Below are 26,357 nucleotides of genomic sequence, written 5' to 3'. Positions count from 1 at the left end.
TCAAAAATAAACAAATAAAAACTTAAAAAAAAAGATACCACCCCTAATAGAGGCTGGTGTAGTGATTAAATAAATAGTAACAACCAAAAGGCAATTTAAGAAATCCTTAGTGGATTCGTACTCCTTAGCCCTTCCCTCTTTCCTCAGGCACCCAGACCCCAGACCACACAGCTCTATGTCTGGGACACGAATGTCCTCTGCTCCTGCGGCTGATTGTGGAAGTCTAGCAAGGTGGAGGCAGAGATCAGCAGCTTGGTGGTGGTGTGTGTTCACAGACCTCAGCAGATGGAGCCCAGGGCCTCTGGCTCACCCAGGCAGGAAGGACTTAGGGCTTTCCCAGGACTGTGCAAGTTTCTGCTGCCCTCTCCTCCTGACCCCTCCCCACCCCGTTCTGGACCTGCCAGCCCCAGAAATTCCTCCCCTGCCACCCTCTCTGTGGGAGATTTCCTTTCTCAGGGAGGACAAGATGACTTCGCTCTGGTTTCGGAATTCCAAAACTGAACAGGAATAAATCTTCTAGAGCTGACCTAGCTTCCAAACCCAGAACTCGGCTCACTTCCTCCTTTCCTGTGGGCATCACCTCTGTATCGCCCTCCTCCTCTCACATCAGGAGCCAGCTCCAAAGGCAGGCCCCGTTTCTTCATCTAGCCTGGGGTTTTCTCAGACAGGCTAGGCCAGGGTCTGCAAACGGGTAGGAGAGCTTCAGGGTGGAGGCCCAGGAAAGCCAAACTGAGAGGAGCGCGGGGCTCAGGGTCTGCCGCTGGGGCCCCAGGCCTGCTGGGGAAGCGAGGCATCGAGCAGCTGGACCAGGGTCAGAAGTGCACTTTCCCACCTCCATTGGTGGAGCTCAGAGCCTCCATAGCGCGGCGAGCTTCCCTCTGTCATTAAAATAATTAGGAACTGTAAAGCCTGTACACAGTGTCCAGCACATAAAAAACACTCAGAAGATTTGACTATTATTACAACTCTGAATGCTATTATATTTGTCTTTTTATGTGTCTCTGCCTCACACTGGGGGAGTTATCTGTATCTAGTGCTTAGTACAATATCCAGTTCACAGCTGATGCTAACAGTTGGTTACTATATATATATATATATATATATATATATATATATATATATATATAATTTTTTTTTTTTTTTTTACTTTGGACCCTAGGCAAAACTTTTTGAATAGCTCCTGTCATTATCATAGGTAGGTGCCTGTCTCTTGACCAGTGTCGAAAGCCCTGGAGTTAACAGCCTTCGGGTGGGGGTTCAAGAATCCTTTTCTAGCTCTAGAGGTTAGCTTCTGCACTCTCTGGGCATTTACCTGTCTGTTAATAAAGTGAGGGGGAAGCTGAATCAACTCTAAAGGGCTTTTCTGTTTGCAGAGACTGGAGAGGTGACTACAGTGCAGGTGGGGAGGCGTGGGGATCAGAGAATGCAGAGGGGACCAGAGCTCAGGCCCAGGGTGGGGCTGGGGTGTGGGGCTGAGATCCGGCAGGGTAACTCTGGGCCTCCCCTCTGTGATAGAAGGGCGGACTGGCCTGGTCACATTGCCCTGTGGCTGCCACTTTTGAGATATGACCCAAGGGCTCCGACCTAGAGGGACCTCCCCCACCTCGACACGGACTGCTAAGATGATCACTTTAGAGTTGCTCCTTTGGGGAGGCAGGCTGAGGGCTCTTGTTCAAATGTATGCGTTAGAGTCAGATCAGGTAACATTTAGAAAATACACACTCGTCTAGTGCTTAGTCAGGTCGGGGCACTAAGTAACATCTGGCTGAGGGCAGGAGGGAGGCACTGAGGTCTGGAACGTGGGATGCTGAATGAGAGTTCCAAAATGCAGAGCTGGGGCCTGGCAGGAGGCCTCAACGCTGCTAGCAAAGCCCTAGGTTTCCACTAGTGGGGAGACGGGGAATCAGAAGGGGCTGTTCCCAACGTATGTTGCCTACTATGCAATATTCCTATGAATATTGGTCTGCTTTTATTCACTCACTCACTCAATGTTCATGGAGTATCAGCAGTACTTAAGATGCTCTGCCAAGGGCTGGGGGTGGGGCGGGTAAGGCAGCAAGCCGCATGAGATACAGTCCTGCCCTCCAGAACACCAAGTGTCCACATGCTTGGATAGTCCACCAGGAACACATGCCCTGCCAGCTTGGAGTCTGGGGAGCCCCGTGGGCTGGTGGGCCCTGACACTCCTGTAGCCTAGGGGAAAGTCTGGGATCGCTGTTTGGCTCGGCACAGGATCTTCTCAGACACAAAGAGAAAAGGTCAGAAAGAATGAATCCTCTTCCTTTTCAAGCTAGAGAGCCTACAGGGGAGAAAGGAATGGGCCCCTCCCCCCTCACTTCCCATCCCACAGAGTGGTCCTTGGTGGCACAGAGGAGTCAGGGAGATAGACATGCCCCCCCCCCCCCTCCAGGTGGCACAGACCCTGGGCCCTGCCACCTGCTCCCTCCTCATTGGCTCTCTGACCTGTGTCAAAGTAAATTCCAGATCCTAGGAGAGAAGGTCCCTGGGAAAGCAAGCACATGGGGTGGGGTGGGGTGGGGAGGACTCCATGATGTCCCCGCCATTTCTAAAGAAAGCTGCCTCACCGCCTCAAGCACTCCAGTCTGTAGATGCTGTCCGGACTGGCACAGAGTGAGCCCAAGGAGAACAATACAGGCTGACCACTCCCACAGAATGGTGGCTTATTTTGATAGTCACTAAGGAGAAAAAGACATCTACAAACCAGAAATGAAAGACTGGTTACTCTGAATTTGGTGGTTTGCTCAGTCCCTGGGGTACTCTTATATTTCAAAAGCAGTTTGGACATGATGTCTTTAATTTGGGTTGAATTAAACATATACCTACACACATACAGCACACATCCTGTGTAGACTGTGCCCACGACAGGAATGCTGGACTAGTTACTACAAATGTCACCAGACATGCATGATGTGTGTGTTCACCAAGGTGAAAATGCTGTGCCATTGGGAAACTTGGTACTTATTCTTTATTTTGTTAAAACAGTGGAGATATAAATGAACCCTTTTGGGTTTTTTTTAGTGTTTTTATTTTTTGAGAGAGAGACACACACAGAGTGCAAGAGGGGAAGACCCAGAATCTGAAGCAGACTCCAGGTGCTGAGCTGTCCACACAGAGCCCAACGTGGGGCTTGAACTCACGAATGGTAAGATCATGACCTGAGCCGAAGTCAGACACTTAACCAACTGAGCCACCCAGGCGCCCCTAAATGAACTCTTTTAAAGGCAAGTAGAGAAGTACTTTACCTCTGGGGCTCCTGGGTGGCTCAGTTGGTTAAGCGTCCGACTTTGGCTCAGGTCATGATTTCATGGTTCTTGAGTTCAAGTCCTGCATTGGGATCTGCACTGATAGTGAGGAGCCTCCTCAGGACTCTCTCTCTCTCACTGTGCCCCTCTCCCTCTCTCTCTCTCTCTCTCTCTCTCTCTCTCTAAAATAAATAAATACATAAATAGAAGTATTTTATTTCTATCTGTGTGTCTGCCTCACATGATCTCAGAGTCAACTACAGAGAGCTGTCACAGTAGGATGGATAGTCCATTGAATATACTCCATTTTTTAATTTTTATAATCATCCCTGTCTTTGTGTTGTGGTAAACCAATGTTCTAGATAACAAGAGAAAAAATAATTGGTTGGAATATGTACATAAAGTGTTAATTTAAAATTGTTTTGGACCTAATTATTATTTTATCTCTTGAAATCTCTATGAGGTAATGTTAGGAATTTGAATTCACAAAGGTTTTTTTTCCCTAACAAGTTACTATATTTGCATGCGAAAAATTCACCTTCAGACTGGCAATTCTAGCTCTCAAGGTGGCTGCACTTTTGCACCTACGTGCGCTGTAATTCAGTGCAACGCTGTATACATCTCGAGCACTGGTTGAGTATTGCCTGATGTCTAAGTGATCAGGAGGGGCCGGGTCCTGGAGATGCCAAAGAAGGGTCAACCACAATCCTTTGGCAGGTGTTACCGAGCTGGGGAAGGGCATTTGAGGTGGAAAGAACCCAAGGGTGAAGGCACCAGTGGGGCGTGTTCACGAATCCCTGTTGCTGGGGGAAAGGGCATGCTTGAAGCAGGAGCAGAGGTGCAGGAGAGAGCCTTAAGGTTCAGATTTAAAGGGGTCTGCTTGGGAGTTTGGGCCTTATCCTCAAGGAGCTGTGCAAGGCTTGCAGGCATGTAAGAGGGTGCTTGGGTGCCTCTGGAGACAAGCAGAAGGTTCCATGTGGGGCACATTGAAGGCTGCTCAACTTTCAGCTGCAACCACTGTTGGCAGAGGCATCCTCATAAACATGAGGCCCCAGGCTGTGCCTCAGCCAAAGCCACCCTATTCCCAGTAGCCACACACCTGGCAGGTCCCTGGAAAGAAAACTCAAACCACAGCTTTCTGCTTCAAGGCATTTCTTCCAGCCTTTGCCTTTGGAGCTGCCCATTGATAGTAGCTAGTGATAATTGATCTGACCTGTTGTCACTGGATTTTTAAAGGTCTGTGTCTCAAAAACAAATGCTTGGAAGTGGAAATATCTAAACATCTTGTGAAAGGGCCGGGGACATAGTAAGCGTACTTTAAATATTAGTTTTCTTTTTTCTCTTCCTAACCAAATACCCAATGATCCATGTCTAGGGAAGGAAAGTACAACTGGTTGACCCAAATACCCCGAAGCCAGGGGTCTCCCTGTGTTCAGGGGTAAATAGCTCAAATCACCACCACCCCATTGCTTGTGAAGAGATGTGATCTCATGCACACTAGGTTCTTTGTGGTTGTCCTACATTTCTTAATTTTTTTTACTTTTCAATTTTTTAATTTACATTCAAAGTTAGTTAGTATATAGTGCGATGATGATGTCAGGAATAGATTCCAGTGATTCATCCCCTATGCATAACACCCAGTGCTCATCCCAACAAGTGCCCTCCTTAATGCCCCTTACCCATTTAGCCCATCCCCCCACCCACAGCCCCTCCAGCACCCCTCAGTTTGTTCTCTATTTAAGAGTCTCTTATGTTTTGTCCCCCTCCTTGTTTTTATATTATTTTTGCTTCCCTTCCCTTATCCTCATCTGTTTTGTATCTTAAATTCCTCATATGAGTGAAATCATATTTGTCTTTCTCTGACTAATTTTGCTTAGCGTAATACCCTCTAGTTCCATCCACATAGTTGCAAATGGCAAGATTTCATTCTTTTTGATCATAATATTCCATTGTATATATATAAGTGGTTGTCCTACTTTAAAGCACAGATATTTTAATAACCTTACAAGAAATGAAGTTTTGTTCTATTCTGTTCTGTAGCATGCTTATAAATTTCTAAATGTGTCATGGTTAAATTGAACAGAAGACTGATGTGGGTGTGTGGGGAGGGGAACTATCAGGGAGAGAAAGAAATTAGGGAGATTACATGTTTGATGTCAGCTCCTCCAATGAAAACAGGGGGACTAGACTTCATAGCAAAGGGTACTGGCTACAGAAATACTGGAGAATAATAATCCTAAATAATTACAGGGAAGTAAGAAGTGGAAAGAAAAGGAGACAGTAGCTACCATGAAGACTATTGTTATTGTGTATTGTTTCACACATTAAGCCTGTCTGTGTATAGTCTTACTTGGTGACTTAGTTCATTTGGTCCTCCCAGCGACCTATGAAGGAGATACCAGCATTTTCCCCATTGTACAGATGAAGAAACCTAAGTAGGTATCCAAAGTCACACTGCCAGAAAGCAGTGAGGCCAGGATTTGAACCCAGATATAACAGGAGATCCTTGGAAAATCCTATTCTGCTTGCCAGACTTTTAAGCCATTTGCCAGTTGTTCAGCTGTCCTTCAGCTGGAAAAGGACGAGCTTAATAAACTGTCACTAATATGCCCTTTTTGTTAGGACATACACACGGGAGTATTTAGGAGCAAAGAGGCAGCTTACTACCAAATAGTTTAAAAAGTAATAATAATCGAGTATGCACAAAGCAAAAATGATAAAGCAAGGGTAAGATATTAACAAGTGGGGAATCTGAGTGAATGGTATGGTGTATGGGAGTTCTGCAACTTGTCTTTAAGTCTGAAATTATTTAAAAATAAAAATATTTTGGGGCACCTGGGTGGCTCAGTCAGTTGGGCATCCGACTTCGGGTCAGGTCATAACCTTGTGGCTTGTGCGTTTGGGCCCCGCGTCGGGCTCTGTGCTGACAGCTCAGAGCCTGGAACCTGCTTCGGATTCTGTGTCTCTTCCTCTCTGTGCCCCTCCCATGCTCATGCTCTGTCTCTCTCAATAATAAATAAATGTTAAAAAAAATTAAAAATAAAATACAAATAAAAATATTTTAAAAGACAACACAAACCTGTGACAATGTGCTTAGAAAAAGTGATTCTCCGTCTTTCCCTATTTCATAGTATGCTCCCAAATTTCTAAATCTGTTTGGTTAAATTGGGTAGAACACCAGGAGAGATGTGTGTGCGTGTGTGTGTAGGGGGCCAGAAGTGTGAGCGTATTGCACAACTATCTTGCCCACTTCTCAGGTTCTGAATGAGAAAAGTAGTAACTGCATTTTGTGGCTCTTACTCATCAGGTTACAAAGCAGACCCTCCTGTCCCCTGACCTGAGAAGCGGGAGGCAGGTCCTTCCAAGGGAGCTTGGCTAGAGAAAGCCTCTCTGTCCACTGCCTGCCAAGACAGTGCAAACAGGTCCCTGCCATTTGAACTTCCAGAAAGAAAAAAAAAAATCTTTAGCAGCAGAGTGCCAATAAAACAGTGCAATTTGTTTTACCTGATTATTATATAATATTACTTTGAGCCTAGAAAATAGATGGCCAAAAAATCCTTTTGCTGTTGCTTGTCTGAATTATTCCCCTCACGGTTTTTCATAAGGAACCATGAATTAATTAGGGCCTGCAAGGAGAAAGGGTCTCCCTTGATCTCTAGCCAAGGATTCCCTAAATCGCTCAGTCTGCTTGGTCCAAACTCCTGTGCTTTTTAAGTACTGTGCACAGAAACCATTCTTTCTGTCAGCTCAGGGGGATTTCTGGAGCTTAGATGCATGACTCCCTAAGCTGAGGTTCCGTTTGTAAAAGCGAAGGGATGGGAGCAGCTAGAGGGGGAGAAGGCAGCTGAACAGAAGCACCATCCTTCACTCAGAGGCGAGTCTGGATATTCAGCCTCTTAGGGTGACACGAACCTCCGGACTAATCTCTTACAACCCTCCTGGATCACTTGGAAATCCTTTTGTCACACGGGGCATTTTGTCCTAATGATATTTGACTTGGTCACTTTTCCCAGTAACAGTCCCTTGAGCTAGAAGGGGTGGAAAGGTGGACACTGAAATCTCAATACCCTTGTTTTTCTTCTCTTGGGGCTATAATTCTTCCACCTGTGTTAGCATCATTAGTTCCCACTTTACCTTTCAGACAGAGGCCTTGTTTTATGTATCTGGAACATGATCTCTCAATCTTGGTACTGTTGACATAGTGGACCAGGTAATTCTTTGTTGGGGAGGCTGTGCTGAGCACTGCAGGATGTTTAGCAGTATCCTGGCCTTTACCAGCTAAAAGCTAGTCGTATCCCCCTTCCAACTGCAACAACCCAAATCGTCTCCAGACATTGCCAAATGTCCCCTGGAGAGCAAAATCAACCTGGTTGCAAACTGATCTAGCACTGCCTTAGGAATAGTGGTCTTCCTGGTCTTCTTGAGAAACCACTGGGGACAGGAGAGGGACCAGAACAGGTTAAAGGCATTTGATTCAGCTTGGGCTGATGAAGCAAAGATCAATAGTTGTGATTTGACGTGTGAGGCGTTCTGGAAGACAGGGCTTGCGGTATCACCCTGGGTGCTAGATCGAAAGTCTTAGGACTCCGTCATGTTCTGTGCTGGCTGTTCACACAGGAGTTTCTGAGAGCCATCTCAGGATCAGGGCAGTGTGGGAAGCTGACCTAGAGGTAGTAAGATCCAGATTTCCTCTCCAAGGTCTTTCAATAATTAGAAACACGGCATCTTAAGAATGTTTGGGAGCGTCCGTCTGGGCCCCGCCCAGACTGGCTGCACATTTACCTGATCCTGGCAGTCTTTCTCTTTGCTCTGTAATTAGAACTGCCCTCCCGGCAGAAGGTCACAAAGCTCATCTTCTACATTCCAAAGAGCCGAGCTGTGGACCGCCCAGGGTGAATTTCCATGAGTCTTCAGGTGTCCACCCTAATTTTTCAGGAAACTGCTCAGAGGGTTCATCCAAGAGAAAATACTTGTTGTGCCTAAAATTAGGATGAGAATATCAAGTCTGGTCTTCTAGGGGGCACTGTAACTTCAGCTAAAAAAAGGAACAAAACCCAGAGAGAGAAGTATGCTTAAGCACATGCATAATATGCTTAAGAGCATGAGAATATGGGATTTACTGCTTACTTAGGAATTTTGCACAGGTTTTCATAGTTCTTGGGGTCTGCTTTCAACTCTTGGGTTTGGGGGAGCCATACTGCTACCCATTTCATAAACTAACAATGTAATATCAGATTGTTGAATAAAAAGCCATGTTCTAGAGAAAGGATCTGACCAGATCAAATATGGTCCTGACAAAATAACCTTCATAATTAATCAGCTATTGCAAAATTTAATCCCACTGTAATATTACTCTCTACTTCATGCAGGCCTTTATACTTTTTAAAATAATGTCTTAGTTATCAACCACCTTATAAGATGCCATTTACCGTGGCTCCTTCAGATGGGAGGCCTGGCCATTTGCAGTTTCATGCCTGTCATTTCTCTCCTGGACTCATAATCGTCACCTAATCGGTCTCACTACCTCCACCCTTGCTCCCCCCACAATTTTTCTACCCAATAGCCAGATGAGCTTTCAGGTTTTTGAAAATTGCAAAATTGTCAACATTTCAAATTTTAAAATTTCAAAAAATATCATTCTCCTGCTTACAACCATCCAAGCACTTAAAATAAAATCCCAAACTTCTTCCCTGTTCCCAAGGCCCTTCCGGGTTGGTCTCCCTCCAACCTCCCTGACATCAGCACCAGCCTGGACTTTGTACCCGCTGTACCCCATGATCTTCCACACTTTCCCTCCTGGTCTTCGTGTGGCTGGTGCCCTGTCATTCACTTCCCTGCCTCCTTGTCACTTCTGCAGAGAAGTCCACTCACAACACCCAATCTCTACTTCCCCTCCCCATTTTATTTTCTTCATTGCTCTCATAATCACTGCCTGAAATTATTGTACATGCGTATAGTTTTATTCAAACGCCACCATACTATAGGTATTGTTCTGTGACTTGAATTTTTTTCAAAATTCATTGTTGAATTTATTTTTAACAATGTGTCTTGTCTTAGAGCCCTTCCCTTGTCAGACTGAATAGGTCTACCCCATTGTTTTTAATGGCTACATAATATTCCTTTGGCTGTATGTGTTGTAATTTGTCTGATAGCTTCCACATTTATTTCTGATTTTTTATTATTACAAATAATGCTGAAGTGAAACATCCTTTTGAACACACGTCTGTGTGCATGTGCAGGTTTTTTCTGTAGTAATGATTCCTGGAAGTGAAATTGCCAGGTCAGAGGTTATGCCCATTTGTCATTTTGATAAATGCTGACTGCCATATTGCTTTCCTAAAAGGCAATCAATTTATACTCCCACCGACTGTGTGTTAGAGTGCACACTTCCCCTCATTCTCACTGACACTAATTGGATCATATATTAAAAAAAAAAAAAATGTTGCCTTAAGGAATATACAACAAAGGTATCTGATTTCACATCATGATCCTGAAGGCCATTGTAGGATCATTTCCTGCTGATGTCCCTTGGAGTCATGCCTCCAGGTCAGCTTGGGGAGAGGCAGCAAAACCCTCTGTGAGCTCTGAGAGTTGCCGAAGACAAATGAAACCTTTGAAAGCAGTCTCATCCATCGCAGCAGAAAGCCCCTCTGTCCAGCCACCAGCAGAGCATGATCAATAACCTCGAGAGCAGTGGGCCAGCCTGACATTTCCTGCATGTGCCATTCTCCTCCATCCATCATCCAAACACATCCCGGCCACTCAGCTTACACTGAAGAGAGTTGAAATCTGCCCAAGCACAGCAAGCCCCCACACCCAGTCTTGGCTTGTCTGGCATTACTCGGAAACTTCTGTTGGGTTGCACTTAAGGACGAGGGGAGTTCAGGGGCTGGGGATAGTCAGACACTCGTTCTCCAGAAATGGCTTCTCAAGCCCAGAGAGGCACATCTGCTGTCTCTAATCGAGGATAGGACAAGCTACAACAAGCACCAAGAAAAATCTCTCATTGCAGGGGCACCAAGAGCGTTAGGACGAAAGTAAGATTTACACTTAATAGCCCTACAATGACAAGCTGCATATTTTTTTTAAAGAGTTTTTGATTTTTCCTTGTCCCACCTTCACTTTTGTAATAAGGAAAAAACTCGGTTTTCCACCTTCTATGTAGGGAAAAACTCAGTTCTTCCACACTAGGACTCTCTTCCCTGGATGTCTCCTTTATTGCTCAAGCTTCTGACGTTTCTGGTCACCAGTTGTGTGGAGGTTTTTCCCCAAGACAAGCCCTTCTCTGTGACACTAGCTGGATGTCCTACAACTTAACTCAATTCTGCCACTACCTACCTGGAGATAGCACCAGATCCCACAGGTAAGGTCTCAGTCCCGCCAGCGTGGCCCCCTCCCCCTACTCACACACATCTCAGGAGCCAGTAACAAGCCCAGGTTTGTCACCTGTGCTTTTGCCCAACCACCGGCTGTCGATCGGAGGTTCTAAAGACCCTTCCTTGGGTTTGATTAATGTGCTAGAGTGGCTCACAGAACTCAGGGAAATACCTATATTTACACTTACCTGTATTTACCAGCTTACTTTTTTTTAATGTTTATTTTATTTTTGAGAGAGAGGGGGTGTGCAGAGACAGAGAGAGACAGCAGGTCTGAAGCGGGCTCCACGTTGACAGCAGAGAGCCCGATGTGGGGCTTGAATTCATGAACCGCGAGATTGGGAATGACCTGAGCCAAAGTCTGGGACTTAACTGACTGAGTCACCCAGGCGCCCCCACTTACTAGCTTATTAAAGGATATGGTAAAGGATATAGAGGAACAGCCAGATGAAGAGATACATAGGGTGAGGTCTGAGAGGGTCCCAAGCTTAGGAGCTTCTGTCCCCTTGGAGTTCAGATGTGTCACCTTCCCCATGTTGTGTTCAGCACCCTGGAACCTCTCTGAACCCCCTACTACTGGAATATTATGATGGCTTCTTCACATAGGCTGACCAAATATTAACTCCTTTTCCAGCTCCCTCTTCTCTCTCTAGAGGATTGAGGGTGGGAGTAGGTAGGGGCTGAAAATTCCAAGCTTCTAATCATGGCTTGATCTCTGCTGAGCAGTTCCCATCCAGGAGCACCAAGAGTCATCTCATTTAGAGCAAAAGACACTGCTATCACCCAGGAGATTCCAAAGGATGTGGGAACTGTGTGTCAGGAATCAGGGTCATAAACCAAATATCAGAACAATAGATGTTCCCAGTGCTCTTGTCACTTAGGAATTTACAAGGGTTTTAGGAATTCTGTGCCAGGAACCAGGGTCAGAGACCAATATGTGTGCATATATATATATATATTTTTTTTTTTTTTCTATTATCTCATAACTTTCCTCCCCAAAGGAATTGTTAGACTTCCCCAAGAAAGAAAAGTATGGCCAATGTTTCCTGGGTTCTAGTGTTATTTTACATCTATTATCTGACAACCCTGTGAGCTGAATAATATTATCTCCAGTTTAGAGATGTGTTGGTGGCCAGAGCAGTTGAGTAACCAACCCAAAGTCACCCAACTAGTAATGCTTGGGACAGGATTTGAACCTAGAGTCTATAAACTTATGTTCTATTGCCTCTTAGGCAAGCTCCATGTCTTAATTTAAGGAATTCCAAAGGCTTAATTTTGGTTGTTCATAGGTTATTATACATTTCTTTACTTATAGGTTCCTTCAAAGAGGAAACTCTACAATATCAATGAAATTGCTTCAAAACCGTGTCCTTTCTGCGACCTTGAAAGAGTCCAACACATGGTACATTTCTGTGAGCCAATTTCCTTTCTCCACTTCTGCAGGAGTTGATACTTGTCCCTTGGTTCTATTCATGTAGAACAAGACGGAGTGGTTCATTGGTTCACTGGGCACGCTGATTCAAGGAACAGGAAGGGTGACCAATTGTATCAGCTTCTTATTGCTGCTGCAATCAATTACCACAAACTTATCAGTTCAAAACAATGCAAAGTTATTATCTTATAGTTCGGAAAGTCCTAAAACTATTGTTTTATAGTTCTTCCTGGAAGCTCTGGGGGAGATCTCCTTCCTTCCCCTTTCCAGCTTCCAGAAAACCGCTACCTTCCTGTCTCACAGTCCCTTCCTGCATCTTCAAACCTCTCACTGCCCTCTGCTTCCATTGTCACATCATCCCTGTATCTGGCCCTCCGGCATTCTCTCAGTGAGTACATCGGCCCCACCTGGAGAATCCAGGATCACCTCCCCATCTCACCCCATCGCAAGGTCCTTCATTTATGCCACACCTGCAAAGTCCCTCTGGCCATGTTCAGGTGACCTATTTACAGGTTCTGGGGATTAGGTCGCAGACTTCTTTGGAGGCCTGGCTGTCATTCAGCACACCACACCAACCATCTCACTTTGCTGGGGACTGCGAGCCCTTCCAGGTCATGGAAACTTCAGTGTTGAAAGTAGGAAAGTTCCAGGCAAGCCTGGAGAGTTAGTTGCCCATAGCTGGGGGGGGCCCTGGATTCAGGAAGATATTTTTACTGATTCATGGGAAAATAGAGAGGGAAGATGAACACAAGTAAGAAAGCTGTACGAGACAGTATTTTTCCAGTAACATTCTTAGGGGGAAAGTAACCTTTAACTTTTAAGCAGGCCCGTTCAGTGTGGCCCGGCCCTAGAGCCTCAGCAGGACCACATCTCTACAAAAGGGACCCTTCTCTGCCTGATGCGCTCTACTTGTTTTACTTGGTAAAAGCAAAGCTATTCCCTCGATAAACTCTACTTCAGAGCCTGAATTATCCCTGAATAAGAAACCTGTGTGGTGAACTTGTGTTCAAAAAGGTTAATGGTTAATAAAGTGTGAAATAACAGACATGTAGTTAAAAATAGAGCCTGATTCCATGCAAATGACAGAAACCTGTCAAAAAACCACGGTGGGATTTTCACATCATGTGTGCTCTTCTGTCTTTATTCCTTCCCCCGCCTTTCCCCTCTCTCCCCCACCCCTACCCAGCCACCCACCCAGTTATATTTAGTATTACAGTCTGTGGGTTTTTAAAATAATTCTCCCATGTGTTTATGAGTCTCACTGAAGGGAAAACCAGTTCACGCCATATTTTTACATATATATTTAGCTTTCTATTTCTGAAGAAATAAATAGAAAAAAAAATCATTCCCAATAATGGGCGAATTCCAAGAAGTGTGGTTTGGAAAGAGTGGAGGCAGGGATCTGGGGAGCTTTTCCAGTGGATAAGATTCAAATGGAGAGGCCAGACTTCGGGGTGGGCACCTAGCAGCCGGGACACATGAGATGTTCACCCCGGCTTGGTGTGTCAGAAGTGGCAGTCGTGGAAGTGAGGGTCATAAATCATTTCCTAGCTGTGAAGATGAAGGGACATGAATTCTCCGAAGCCAGAGGTAGTGGAGCAAGTAAGATGAGCAGTCATGAGAAGGGAACCATGCCGCTCTGTGCTACTCCCCGACAGCTGGTTCATCCTTACACGTAGAAGGGGCTGCAAAAGCCAGACACGTGGATGAAAATCCAGGCACTAGAGGAAATCCAGGTGTGCAAGGACTTCCAGGAAGCATTACCCTCCCTGGTCAATTAAGGCAGCCTGAGGTGCATGCACTGGGGATGGGGGCAGATGGTGGGAGCAAACAGACAGTTAAGAGAACTGGATTCTGTGTCCAGGGTCGCTGGTCAGGGGGTGCAGGGCTGCCCTGAACATGGGTCCGTTCAAGGGCCTCAGATGGACCCCCACAGGCATCCATGCCCAGCCCACCTCTTCTTCTGGTCAGCCATTGGCCACAGAGACTGGGCGGAAGAACACCCCAAACCTGGGGACCCCGTCATCATCGCCTTGGGAAATGTAGCCTTCCTGAGTCAGAGAGATAGGAGTAAGCAGGTGAAGAAAAAACTGTGCTCTCATAACTTCAAGAGACTTTCTATTTCACTGCTTCTCTTACAGTTAAGAGTACCCGGTGAGGAGAGGAGGGGCCATTGTTCTGGTGAATGTACATCTTCTCCGCCAGTTCCACTGAGATGTGATGGGAGCGTTGGTACATGGCTGGCTGGGGAGCAGGGCTGGCCAGCTCCAGGAAGAGCTAAGCCAATTGCTCCCCATGGAGACTGGGTCCATAACTAGCCTGCACTTATTACAGGGGCCTGCAGCCCACTCAGCTAGCAGTGACCAAGGAATGGCCCAGTGGGCTTCCATGGTCCCACTCATGGGTCAATGTCAGATACAATGCTCCCTTTCGTACTTCTTTCAGATTCGAGTGATTCGCTCACTTGAATACTGTCTTACGGCTTAGGTTAGACATCTCAGAGAGATACGACCTCGTATGATCCATTGGTTCGCCCACCCAGGGGAACGTTGATCACCCAGCTCTCTGCTTCCCAAACACATTGGGACTGGAGGGGCTGGGAGTAGAGGGAGATCCAGGAGGGTGCTCCAGGTCACGTTGGGGAGGGCAAGACCCCCTTAGTGATGAGGCATGAAAACAGTATCATTGCTTTTCAGGCAAAGAAAGCCAAGCTCTAGAGCCTTCTGTAGGACCTGGAGACTCCATTCCTGATTCAGTCCATTTGCTCATGCCACCTTTTCCCCCTGGAATAAGTTTCTTTGTTCTGCTTTAAAAATCTAGGTTTTGGGGCGCCTGGGTGGCTCAGTCGGTTAAGCGTCCGACTTCAGCTCAGGTCACGATCTCGCTGTCTGTGGGTTCGAGCCCCGCATCAGGCTCTGGGCTGATGGCTCAGAGCCTGGAGCCTGCTTCCGATTCTGTGTCTCCCTCTCTCTCTGCCCCTCCCCCGTTCATTCTCTGTCTCTCTCTGTCTCAAAAATAAATAAACGTTAAAAAAAAAAATTAAAAAAAAAAAAAATCTAGGTTTTACTGTTGTTTGGGTGTGGCGAAGCCAACAGATCAGGAGACCATCGCCACTGAAAAGATAGTGACACTCACAGATCCCGAGAGTAGAGGACATGTCTTGCTGCAGAAGGGCCACACAGGGGAGGCACCAGTCAGGAGATTGAGGGAGTCAGGGAAACACAGGCCAGAGCCTTTATTGTGGTTTCCGCAGGAAGGAAGTGGGGAGGCAGGGTAATCAGGTTTACAGTTAGCCAGTATGAATACTTCCAGTGGTTCTGTGATGTAGAAGCTGTCTCTATTGGTTTGGTACCTGGTCCTGGGGTGATTAGGGCAGGTGGATGGGGCGGGGGAGGGGTGGCCTGCATGAGAGCCACACAGAGGGTGTGTTTGTGGGTATGGGCTCTGAATTGGTTAGTTTGCATTTGAAAGGTGTGCTCTCGGGTGCATCGTTTACTGTCTTTAGGATTTAGCTAACCCTGGGAGTGGTGTCCCCTTGAGGGCCAGCAAGGCTCCAGGTGTCCAAGCATCAGAAAACAGAAAAATAAAAAGACACAGTTAGTACGCCTTCCTCTTCTCTACTGTCAGGACCCAGCCCAAGTCTCATCTGTTCCAGAAAAGTTTCCCAGGCCACCTGATCCCATTGGGATCACTTCCTCCCATGAAATCCTATAGCATTTTAATGTTGCTGTTGTTCAGGTTTATATCCATTATCTAAGCAGAGCATATTGTATCCCTGCATCAAAAACCAAAGATCCTTGGAAGTAGGGACTATGTCTTTTACCTCTCTGTGTCTCCCACAGCACCACCTGGCACAGAGCCTTGAACATGAGAAATGCTCACTAAATTTTTGTTAAGGAATGTCCAAGGTTCAGTTTGCTAGGCCACAGGGATGGTTCCTTTAAAAGAAAAACAATTTCCAACCCCTGAGCAGGAAGAACCCTACTTTGTTTTTTCCCTTATGATCCAATAAACATTCTAATATTTAAATAAAAAAAAAACCCTAAATTTTAGAATGTGTACAAATCCAGATCACGATTGTGAAACTCACAAATAAGAAAAATTCAGGCAGTTCCAGCTGTGAATACAACTCAGAAAGGGTCATTTCTAATTGCAGCTGAAAAGGAAAAATGGAGTTAGTATCGATGCCCTGACCACAGTGTTTCCTCCACTAACTCTCTGGAAGAGGAGAATAGATTACACCCATCAGCTGGTTTCACTGTGTAGCCAGGAGGCAGACGAGACATGTCTGTCTCATGAATTATTATTAATGGACAAATCATCTGTGTTGTGTCTGTCCGTGGCTGGTAGGTACGGCACAGGCTGTCAGGAGGGGAGATTTACCTGGTTTAAAGTGGCCTGGAATGAGTTGTGAGACAATAGTGGATCCTCATGGTGCTGAGGGCAGGAAAAAACAAGTCCACCCCATGGCATGGGTTCCTCCTCTGTGAATACAGGAGAAAGGAGGGTAGGCCAAATGGAGGATGGGTTGGACCTGAGTGTAAAATGTTAGAGGGATTTGGCTCTGCCTCTGGGCCAGAGCTGAGGGACAAAAATAGACCACATCTCGGGAAGCTTGGCATGAAATTAAATTCCAGGCCCTAGCTACAGCTTTGCCAGGAAACTACCTGCCAATGTCCAGAAATGCCCTTATCACCAAAGTGGAGGTGGTGGTGGAGTTGGGGCGGGAGGAGAACATCTTTTGCGGGGAACCTAAAGTTGCAGGGGCTGCCGCACCTGTCTGTAGTCCCTCTCTATGCAAAATATAGTCTATAGACCAGCAGCAGTGGTCCCTTCAGGAGTTTGCTGGAAATTCTGACTCTGGGGCAGGGCTGGGAGTAGTGTGAGGCCAAAGGGGAGAGCTCCCTCCAGTGCAAAAATTAAGGGGGGAATTCAAAAACTCAGTAATGGGGATAAATAACATTAAAAAAAATCAGAATTATTGCAAAATATCTATGATGAACAAAATAAAGTAATTTTAAATGAAGACAGGATCTGACCCTGCACTTGAATGATCCTGCCCTTTCCCCTTCACCCTAATCCTGGTCCTGATCTCAGGCCCCACCCAGACCATTGGAATCAGAATCGACATTCTAACAAGATCCCTCAAGAGGATTCCCATGCACATCAAAGTTTGAGAAACACTGTTTTGGACAATACCTCCGAAGCCATAACAACCCCAAATCTTGGAATCCAGACAGCAACAACAATGGAAAAGGCTGAAGAGAGAAAAGTTTTAGAAGCACCCAGCCCCACGAGTTTGCTTGTCATTTGCCTAGATTTTCACACTACCACCTTACAATTGTGCCATGTTCCATAGTTTACTGTAAACTTAACAAAAAAATTTTATTTTGAAATACAGTTTCATAGAAAGTTGCAAAGATAGTACAGAGAGTTCCCCCATGCTCTGGACCTCTATTGGTTACATTTTATGTATCTATAGTACAATATGGAGGTGAGGAAATTGACATTGGTATAAAGTGTATCTATAGTTATATGTCATCTTATCACATGTGTACATTCATGTAACCAACACAGTTAAGATATAGAACTAGTCCCTTACCACCAAGATCTCCCTGGAGCTCCAGCTTTCTAGTCACACCACCTCCATTCTCTGCCCCCACCCCTGTCCCTAACACTCGGCCATCACTAATCTGTATAATTTCTGAGATGGTTATGTAAATGGAATCATGTAGTATTCAACCTTTTGAGATTGGCTTTTTTCCCCACACAGCACGATGACCTAGAGATCCATCCTAATTGTTGCTAGTCTTTTCCTTTTTATTGCCAAGTAATATTCCACGCCATGCATATACCACTGTTTGTCTAACAATTTACCCATTGCAGGACATTTTATTTATTTACTGTATTTGGTTATTATAGATAAGGCCAGTATGAATAACCATGTGCAGGTTTTTACATAGACATGTTTTTATTTCTCTTGGAAAAACATCCAAGAGTATAATTCCTGGGTTATATGATTGAGCATATTTAGTTGTTTTTTTTTTTTTAAGAAATTGCCAAACTGTTTCTCAGAGTAGCTTTATGCCATTTTCCATTTCCACTGCAATGTAGGAGAAATCCAGTTTCTCCATGCCCTTGTCAGCAGTTGGTATTGTCATTACTTTCTCTTTTAGCCATTCTGATTGGTGAATTGGCAATATCTCCTCGTGGTCTTAATTTACATTTCTCTGATGCTTAGTGCTATCGAACATCATTTCATAGACTTATTTCTCATCCACATATCTGATTTGGTGAAATGTCTCTTCACATTTTTGCCCATTTTCTAGTTGGATTGTTAGTTTGTTTGTTTGTTTTTTAACTATTGCGCTCTAAGAGTCCTTTTTATATCCTAGACATGAATCCTCAAATATGTGGATTCTCCCAGTCTGTAACTTGGTTTTCCTTCTCTTAACAGGGTCTTTGACAGAGCAAAAGTTTTTAATTTTGTGAAAGTCCAATTTATTGGGTTATTTCTTTTATGCGTCGTGTTTTCAGCGTCATGTCTGTCTTCACCAAGCCCCATGACCAAAGATTTTTCTCCCACATTTTCATTTAAGTTTCTATTGTACGTAATTTAAATCTATGATCCATTTTGAGTTAATTTTTCTATAGGGTAAGAGATTTAGGTTGACTTAGGGGTTTTTTTGTTGTTGTTGTTGTTGTTGTTGTTGTTGTTTATTTTTGTCTTTGGCTGTCCAGTTGTTTCTGCATCACTTATTGAAAAGACTATCCTTCCTTTATTGAATTATTTTTACACCTTCGTCAAAATGCAGTTGGCCATACGTATGTGGAGCTATTTCTAGACTGTATTCTGTTTCATTGATTTATGTGTCAGCCTCTCTGCCAATACCTCACAGTCTTGATTACTATAGTTATATAAAAAGACTTAAAATTTGGATAGATTGATTTCCCTTCTTTCTCATTTTGTTTTAAGTTTTAACTATTCTAGTTCCTTTCCCTTTCCATGTACATTTTAGAATTATTTTGCCTGTATTTGCACAAAAGAATCTTGCTGGAATGTTGATAGGAAGTGCATTTCATTTACATATTGGTTTGGAGATAATTAATATCTTGCTATGTTATGTCTTTTAATCCATAAACATGGTGTGTTTCTACATTTATTTAGATCTTCCTTGATTTTTTTTTAATCAGCAGGTTGTAGTTTTTAGCATGTAAGTTCTGTATATGCTTTATTATATTTATATTTAAGTATTTCTTTTTTTTTTAGTGGTCTATTTAGTGGTCTTTTATAAGTGGTCTTGTGTTCTTAATTTCAGTTTCCACATGTTTGTTGCTAGCATACAAAAATACAATTAACTTTCTTTTGTTGATCTTGTGTCTTATGATCTTACTGAACTCATTTATTAACTCTAAGAATTCCCTTGTAGATTTCTTGGGATTTCTAAGTAGACTTTTATGCCATATGTGAATAGAGATAGTTGTTTTTTTTTTTTTCTTTTTGATCTCGATGACTTTTCTTTTTCTTGCCTTCAAGTACTATATTGAACAGCAGTGGTGACAGCAGATGTCCCTGCCTTGTTCCTGATTTTAGGGAGAAAGCATTCTATCTTTTGCCATTAAGTATGACATTTGCTATAGGTTTTTAAGGATGTTTCTTATGTTGAGGAAGTTCCTTTCTATTCCTCATATTCTGAGTTTTTATCATGAATGAATTTTGAATTTTGTCAGCTGCTTTTTCTGCATCAATTGATACAATCATGTGAATTTTCTTCTTTATATTGTTAATTTGGGGAATCACATTAAATGATTTTTCGGATATTGAAACATCATGCCTGAAATACATGCCAATTGGCTATCGTGTATTATTCTTTCTATGTATAGCTGGATTCTATTTGCTAATATTTTGCTAATGATTTTTGCATATTTTGTACTCTCTTTGCCTGGCATTGGTATCAGGGTAATCCTGGCTTCATGAAATAAATTGGAAAGTGTTCCTCTTTTGTCTATTTTCTGCAAGAGACTCTAGACTTGTTTCGTTTTTAAAATTTCAGCTTTACTGAGGTATAATTGGCATATAAAATTTAAGATACTTAAAGCATACATTGTGGTGATTTGATAGACACAGACATTGTGAAAGGACTCTACACATCTAGTTTATTAACACATCCATCACGTCACATACTTTTTTTGTGTGTGAGAATATTTTAGTTCTACTCTCCTAGCAAATTTCAATTATATAATACAATGTCATTGTGGTGTTGTGAATTATAAAAAGCACCTATCTGGTTGTCATCCACAGTTCCTGGCCCACGGCTCTCAAAGCCTTTGAAATGAGAGCAAGAAGAGCATATTTTGTTATAATATTTGGTCTTTTTTTCTCAGTTCCTGAAAATGCTTCAGAACCATAAACGTGAAATGGGTGTCTTGTTATTCATAGCAAACCCCTCTCCGCCACAACTAGGTTTATGTTAATGAAGCGACTTTTGGAAACACCTAAGGATGGAGGCTCCTGGCCAGGGAAACCAGCTATAAATAGAGGGTTGGGACTTTCAGTCTCACCCCCTGATTTCTGGGGAAGTGACTTGGCTTGAGGCTGACTCAATCATCAATGGCTACTGAGTTAATCAATTATGCCCATATAATGAAGCCTCCATAAAATCCCCAAAAGGAGGGCATTAGGAGAACTTCTAGTTTGGGGAACCAGAATGCTTCCATTTACCTTTATGCTGGATCCTAAACACCATGAGACCCCAAATTCCACAAAGGCAGAGGCTCCTTTGTTTGGGACCCTGCCCGGTGTATCTCTTCATCTGGCTGTTGATTTGTATTCTTTAATATCCTTTGTAATAAATTGAGTGAGTAAATGAGCTTCCTGAGTTCTGTGAGCTGCTGTAGCAAATTAATCAAACCCAAGGAGGTGACGGTGGGAACCCCTGATTTATAGCCAGGTGGTCAGAAGTATAGGTGACAATCTGGCCTTGCAATTTGGCATCTGAAGGGGAGGAGGCAGTCAGTCTTGTAGGGCTGAACCCTTAACCTATGGGGACAGATACTTTCTCTAAGTAGATAGTGTCAGAATTGAGTTGGACTGTAGGACACCTGCTAGTGTCTGAGAATTGCTTCGTGGTGTGGCTAACACACAAACATATACACGTTAAAATTGGGAGTTAAAAGCATTTTAGTTTTCAACTACAGTTAGCATGTTTTATATTAGATCCATCTGTAGCTTTGTTTTAAACTCTTCTTTAAATGTTTAATAGAATTCTCCAGTGAAACTATGTGGGTGTTATGCACCTTTATATTGAGAATTTGATTTGATTTTTGTAGCAACCTTGCAAAGAAGGCATTTTACAGATATGGAGGCTTAAGGCTCGGAGAAATGAAGTGACTTACCCAAGATCTAGACATCTTCTGATTCCAAGTTCAGTATTGTTTCCACAAAACACACTTCCTGAGTTAGATGTCACTAGGCAGACTCTTCAGGCATTTGGAATCTCTTTGAGAAACAAGGAAAGAGAATAATCATATCTGTTCCTGGCCACTTGTGTTTAGCTGGGTGCCAGCTCTTTCTTGCTTGACATTACATTCAAATTAGGGGATAATCAGGCAGCTAATGAATTGCTGGGTATAAAACCTAGTACTATTAGCACAATCATAAAGGTGCAGGCTACGAGATTGATGACACATACATTGACACATCCCTCTGCAAAGTCTCAGAAGCAAAGCAAACAAAAATGTCTGAAGAGAGAAGGAAATCCTACTTTTGCGGTCCCTGGACATTCCCTGGGAAGTTTCAGTGGGTCATCTCCCTCCTCCATCCCTCATGACATGACCCCATATTTCCCACTAGGAATGACTATCTTGTTTAAGATAGGATTTTTCACCACCTTCACTCTCCCTTCTGCGAGTGAATTTTCTTCCAGCTCAGAGCATGTCACTTCCCTGTTTAATAGCCTTCCACGATTCTCTGTTGTCTATACTTCTCAACTTTATGGTTGTTGTCTATGTATGCCTATGGTTCTCAAATTTCAGGGAACAGAAGAATCACCCAGGGACACTAATGGAAAATGTAAACTCTTAAGTCCTAACCCCAGAGATTTTGATTCAGTAACTCTGGACTAAGACCCAGGAGTCTATATTTTAATAACCTCCTCCTAATGATTCCAGTGTAAGTGGTCCAAGGAATATTGTTGACCAGATAGCAATCAATGGCATAAAAGTTGTAGTCCTTGGCCTGGCTTTCGGGGCCCCCTGAAGTTTGATTCCAACTTGCTTGGTCAATAGTACTCCTCCCTCACCCTCACCCTTACCCCTACTAGGCCTCCTATAGACCAAAATAATGGGTAAGACTGAACCATTTGGCTAGAGTGCTTTGGAAAGGCAAACTTAATCTCTCCTGTCCCTTTTCCCCCTGCCCTTAACATCTCAACATCAGTACAGAGTTATTCAAACTATAGGTTGCCACACAATAATAGGTTTTAATCAGCTTTTTATTTAAATTTATGATTGCTGGAATAGAATACATGGAAAATGTCAGTGTGCATTGCTGTAGTTAAGGGTATTGTAATATATTTGTTTCAGTTAATTATACATATACATGGGTATGTACTATGTCAGGATGTGAAATGCATTTCTTACTGTGGGAGTACTACAGCAATAACATTGAAAGCCACAGCTATAGAACTCACCCAGTTTGCCTCTCATTGGATCCATCAGGATAGCCTTCTGTTTCTCCATTATTGTGAACCTTTGGAGAATAATAAATACTCTTACCATAAGATCCAGCCATTGCACTCCTAGATACTTACCCAATCGAGTTGAAAACCATGTCCGTGCAAAAACCTGCACATGAATGTTACATCTGTTTTTTTCATAATCAGTGAAAACTGGAAACAACCAAGATGTCCTTCACTTGGTGAATGGATCAACACATGGTACAAATGGATAAACAAATTGTAATACATCCAGACAATGGAATATCATTCAGCAATGAAGAAAAAATGAGATATCAAGCCACAAAACTACATGGAGGAAACTTAAAAGCATACTGTCAAGTGAAAGAAACCAGTCTGAAGAGGCTACATTCTGTGTGATCTGTTTGGTGTTTTGGAAAAGGCAGAACTAGAGAAGTGATAAAAAGATCAGTGGTTACCAGTGGCTGTGGGGGGGGGTGGTGGTGAGAGGTATGAATAGGTGTGGAGCACTGTGGACTTTGACCGTAGGGAAGCTATTCTTTATGCAACTGCAATGGTGAATACATGTCATTATGCATTTGTCAAAACCCAAAGACTCTACAACACAGAGTGTCTCTTCATGGGAACTATGGCCTATAGTTAATTAATCATAATGCATCAGTATGGACTCATCAAGAGTAACAAATGTCCACACTCATGCAAGATATTAATAATAGGGGAAAACCGTGTCGGGGCAAGATAAGAAAGAAGGTGCGGGCTGAGTATATAGAACTCTGCATACTGTCTACTCAATTATCCTTTAAATTCAAAGCTTTGCTAAAGAATAAAGTCCATTAATTTTTTTTTTTTTTTTACAAAACTAAGAGATTTCACATTGAAAGAAAAAAAGGCAAATGTGATGAGAATTATTTTTGAGTTGTAAGAGAGCCAACAAGGAAATCCTGGAAACTTGCTTGTGAACTACACAGCCAGCCTCGCCACTCAAGACCCCCCTTCATCCCTCGCCTGTCAAATAAGTCCAGGCCACATTTCCTCAGCAGTACAAGCTCGGGCCCTTTTGGGTTTGCACGCTGAACCCCTTTGGAAGTCAGAACCAAAATTTTCATGCCCTTCCTCATTTTCTAGATTTTCTCATGGAAATGAGATTGGGCTTGTCTGGTAAATTTGAAAAAGCAGCATCAAGAACTCCTTGCAAAGGAAAAAAAGCTTTTCTGTGTCTGAAGTTTTCTCAATCAACTATAATGATGGCTTTCCTGTTAATTCTCCCTAATTATGTAGGAGGCCTTTTAAGTTTGTTTTGGTGGTTTTTCTCTTCTGAGAGAAGGCAATCAGCCCACCTTTCATATTATAAGAAGGTGGTGGTGGTTACTGCTTCTGCTTCTCCTTCCTCCTTTTAAGTCACTCGTCCATTTTAGAATTTCTGTGAGTGATCACAGGTGTAAATTCCCATTTGTCCCTGGAGTGGCTCTCAGTGAGGTGATTGTTCTAAATCCCTCTAAGCTACCCACTCGTCAAGCAGAGGACCTTTACAATTGGACGAATCCCCTATTGTAAAGCTTTTTTGCTTTGGGGGCCAGAATCTCACTCCATAACCTTTTTGAATCACCAACATAACTTCAAAAATTGTCACTTTCCATTTAAATGGCAAGAAAGCTGTCAGGACATAAACCCTACAGAGAGGGAATGTATTGATTTCAATGATCACCTTTAATCCACACCTTTCCTCTTCATAACGTGTGGTTTTCTTCTCTTAATTAGAAAGAGCCAGGGATTATCTGCACAAAACTGGAAGGTTTATTGTGATTGGTGGGATCGTCTCTCCTGTCCACGACTCCTATGGAAAACAGGTGGGTTCCTCCTTCACCCTCTCTAACCTGATGGCTCCTCTGGCTGCCCCTGCTGCCATCTCCACTTCACTCCCCAGAAACACAAGATGCCCGAGAGCTGGCGCCCTGCTCCCATCTCTGAACACAGTCAGACCTGGGCGGGTGGGGGCCGGGCGGCAGCTGGCAGGAACAGCTGCCCGTGACCGTGGCTGCGTGCAGCTCCAGGCCCCGTCGGCACTCATTAGCAGCAGAGCGGGCACACCAGCTGGGGGCCAAGAGTGACTTGGCATGGAAGCCATCCTGGCAGCTGGTGATGGGCTGGGCAAGTCTTTCCCGGATTTTAGGAGGAAAAGACCTATCTCTGCCTCTTACGCTCTGATTTAAAATTCCTTTCCTTGCTGCTCCCTCCTTGCCTCATGTCCGGGAAAATCTAGGGGTCCTCCCGGCATTTCCATCCCCCTCCTTCCCCAGATACACCTCACACCTCTGGGGAGGTCGCCCAACCAGCCAGCTTGAGCCCAGAGACAAGGCAACTTTTGCCTGGTTAAGTCTCGTCCCTGTGCCAGGCACAAGTTGGCCACTTCATCGGAGAGGTCCACCTACTGACCCTGTCGGGAGTGATGTACTCCCAGGCCCTCCATTCCTTTTCTTTTCCCTCCGCCCCTCCCAGTGTGTCTCTGTGGCAGATGGACTTGCAGGGCGGCCACACCCTCCTTCCCTGTCACCACTGACAAATGGCTGCCCTTGAATAACCGGGCGGCTAGGGATGGCGTCTCAAGGGCGGCTGTGGGGAGTGGAGCCAGCCTCCTGGTGATTGCTCTGTTGCTCCCCAGGGCCTTGTGTCAAGCCGACACCGTCTCATCATGTGTCAGCTGGCCGTCCAGAATTCCGACTGGATCAGGTAGGGCTGGCCTGGTGTGTGTGGATCAGGTGGGTGGCCCTGGGCCTCACTGTGGGTGAATGCAGGAGGAGGAGGCGTCCTCTCAGCCATTTGGATCCCACAGGGGTGGGGAGGCCAGCCCAGACGTTAGCCACTGTAGAGGAAATAATTATACTGACCTTCAGAGGTGGCCCAACTGAGAGCTCTATCTTTTAACCAAGCCATAACGCCCACCAAACTGAAGAGGGAAGCTTCAGTGTTGATTCTGCCCCGGGACTTTTGGATCCAGTATTCCTGAAGCATCATTGGATTTGGGGTGAGGCCTGGCCAGGAAATCGGAAAGGCCTCTCCACTTTCCTCCCCAGTTGCTTCCTGTGAACTCTACCTTTTAAGGGAGTATTCCCTGGCCCTGGCTATTTCCCCTTCCAGGACTCTGGCTCCCTAGGGCTCCAGGCTGACCGTGGCACAGAGGCACTGCGAGCGAGCACTCAAGGCCTTTCCCTCATACTCTGGGCACAGTGCTCACTAAGATAGCAGACACCATTATCTGTACGGCTTGCCTTGTAATTAAAGCGAGGCTCCTCCACTAGTTATGCTAATTACGCTCCCCAAAGTTCCTACGGTTATCATTTGCATGAGAAAATGGCGTTTAAAAAAAATAATGGCGCACCATTTGTACCGTAATATCTCCCCCTGGAAAAAATAAGCAGCACCTAGAGGTTTCCGTGAAAGGAGGGAAACGAAGAAAAGCTGACCTCAGAATGAGACGGAAGAGACGGGCTGGGCGGGAAGGAGAGCAGTGAAGTGAAAATTAAATAGTGATCCTCCCCATTTGTGTGCAGTGATTTGTGTAAGAAATGCTTGCCCTTTACAGACTATCTCA

The 26,357-nt window shown here is 44.3% G+C and overlaps 1 protein-coding gene across 2 annotated transcripts in view; it reads left to right on the top strand.

The window, feature by feature from the left end:
- NMNAT2 (nicotinamide nucleotide adenylyltransferase 2) overlaps positions 1 to 26,357 on the top strand; it is a 160,959-nt gene that overhangs the window by 104,885 nt on the left and 29,717 nt on the right. For both annotated transcript variants that reach the window (XM_019427412.2, XM_019427419.2), the window contains 2 exons: positions 24,527 to 24,615; positions 25,428 to 25,495. In XM_019427412.2, coding sequence (XP_019282957.1) covers positions 24,527 to 24,615; positions 25,428 to 25,495 — 157 coding nt within the window. The remainder of the gene's footprint in view (positions 1 to 24,526; positions 24,616 to 25,427; positions 25,496 to 26,357) is intronic.

The sequence above is a fragment of the Panthera pardus genome, unplaced genomic scaffold, assembly GCF_024362965.1.
Source record: "Panthera pardus isolate Hobbes unplaced genomic scaffold, ASM2436296v1 HiC_scaffold_21, whole genome shotgun sequence".
Lineage (NCBI taxonomy): Eukaryota > Metazoa > Chordata > Mammalia > Carnivora > Felidae > Panthera > Panthera pardus.
The sequence above is the reverse complement of the archived record's forward strand: the minus strand, read 5'-3'. Positions and strand labels throughout refer to the sequence as shown.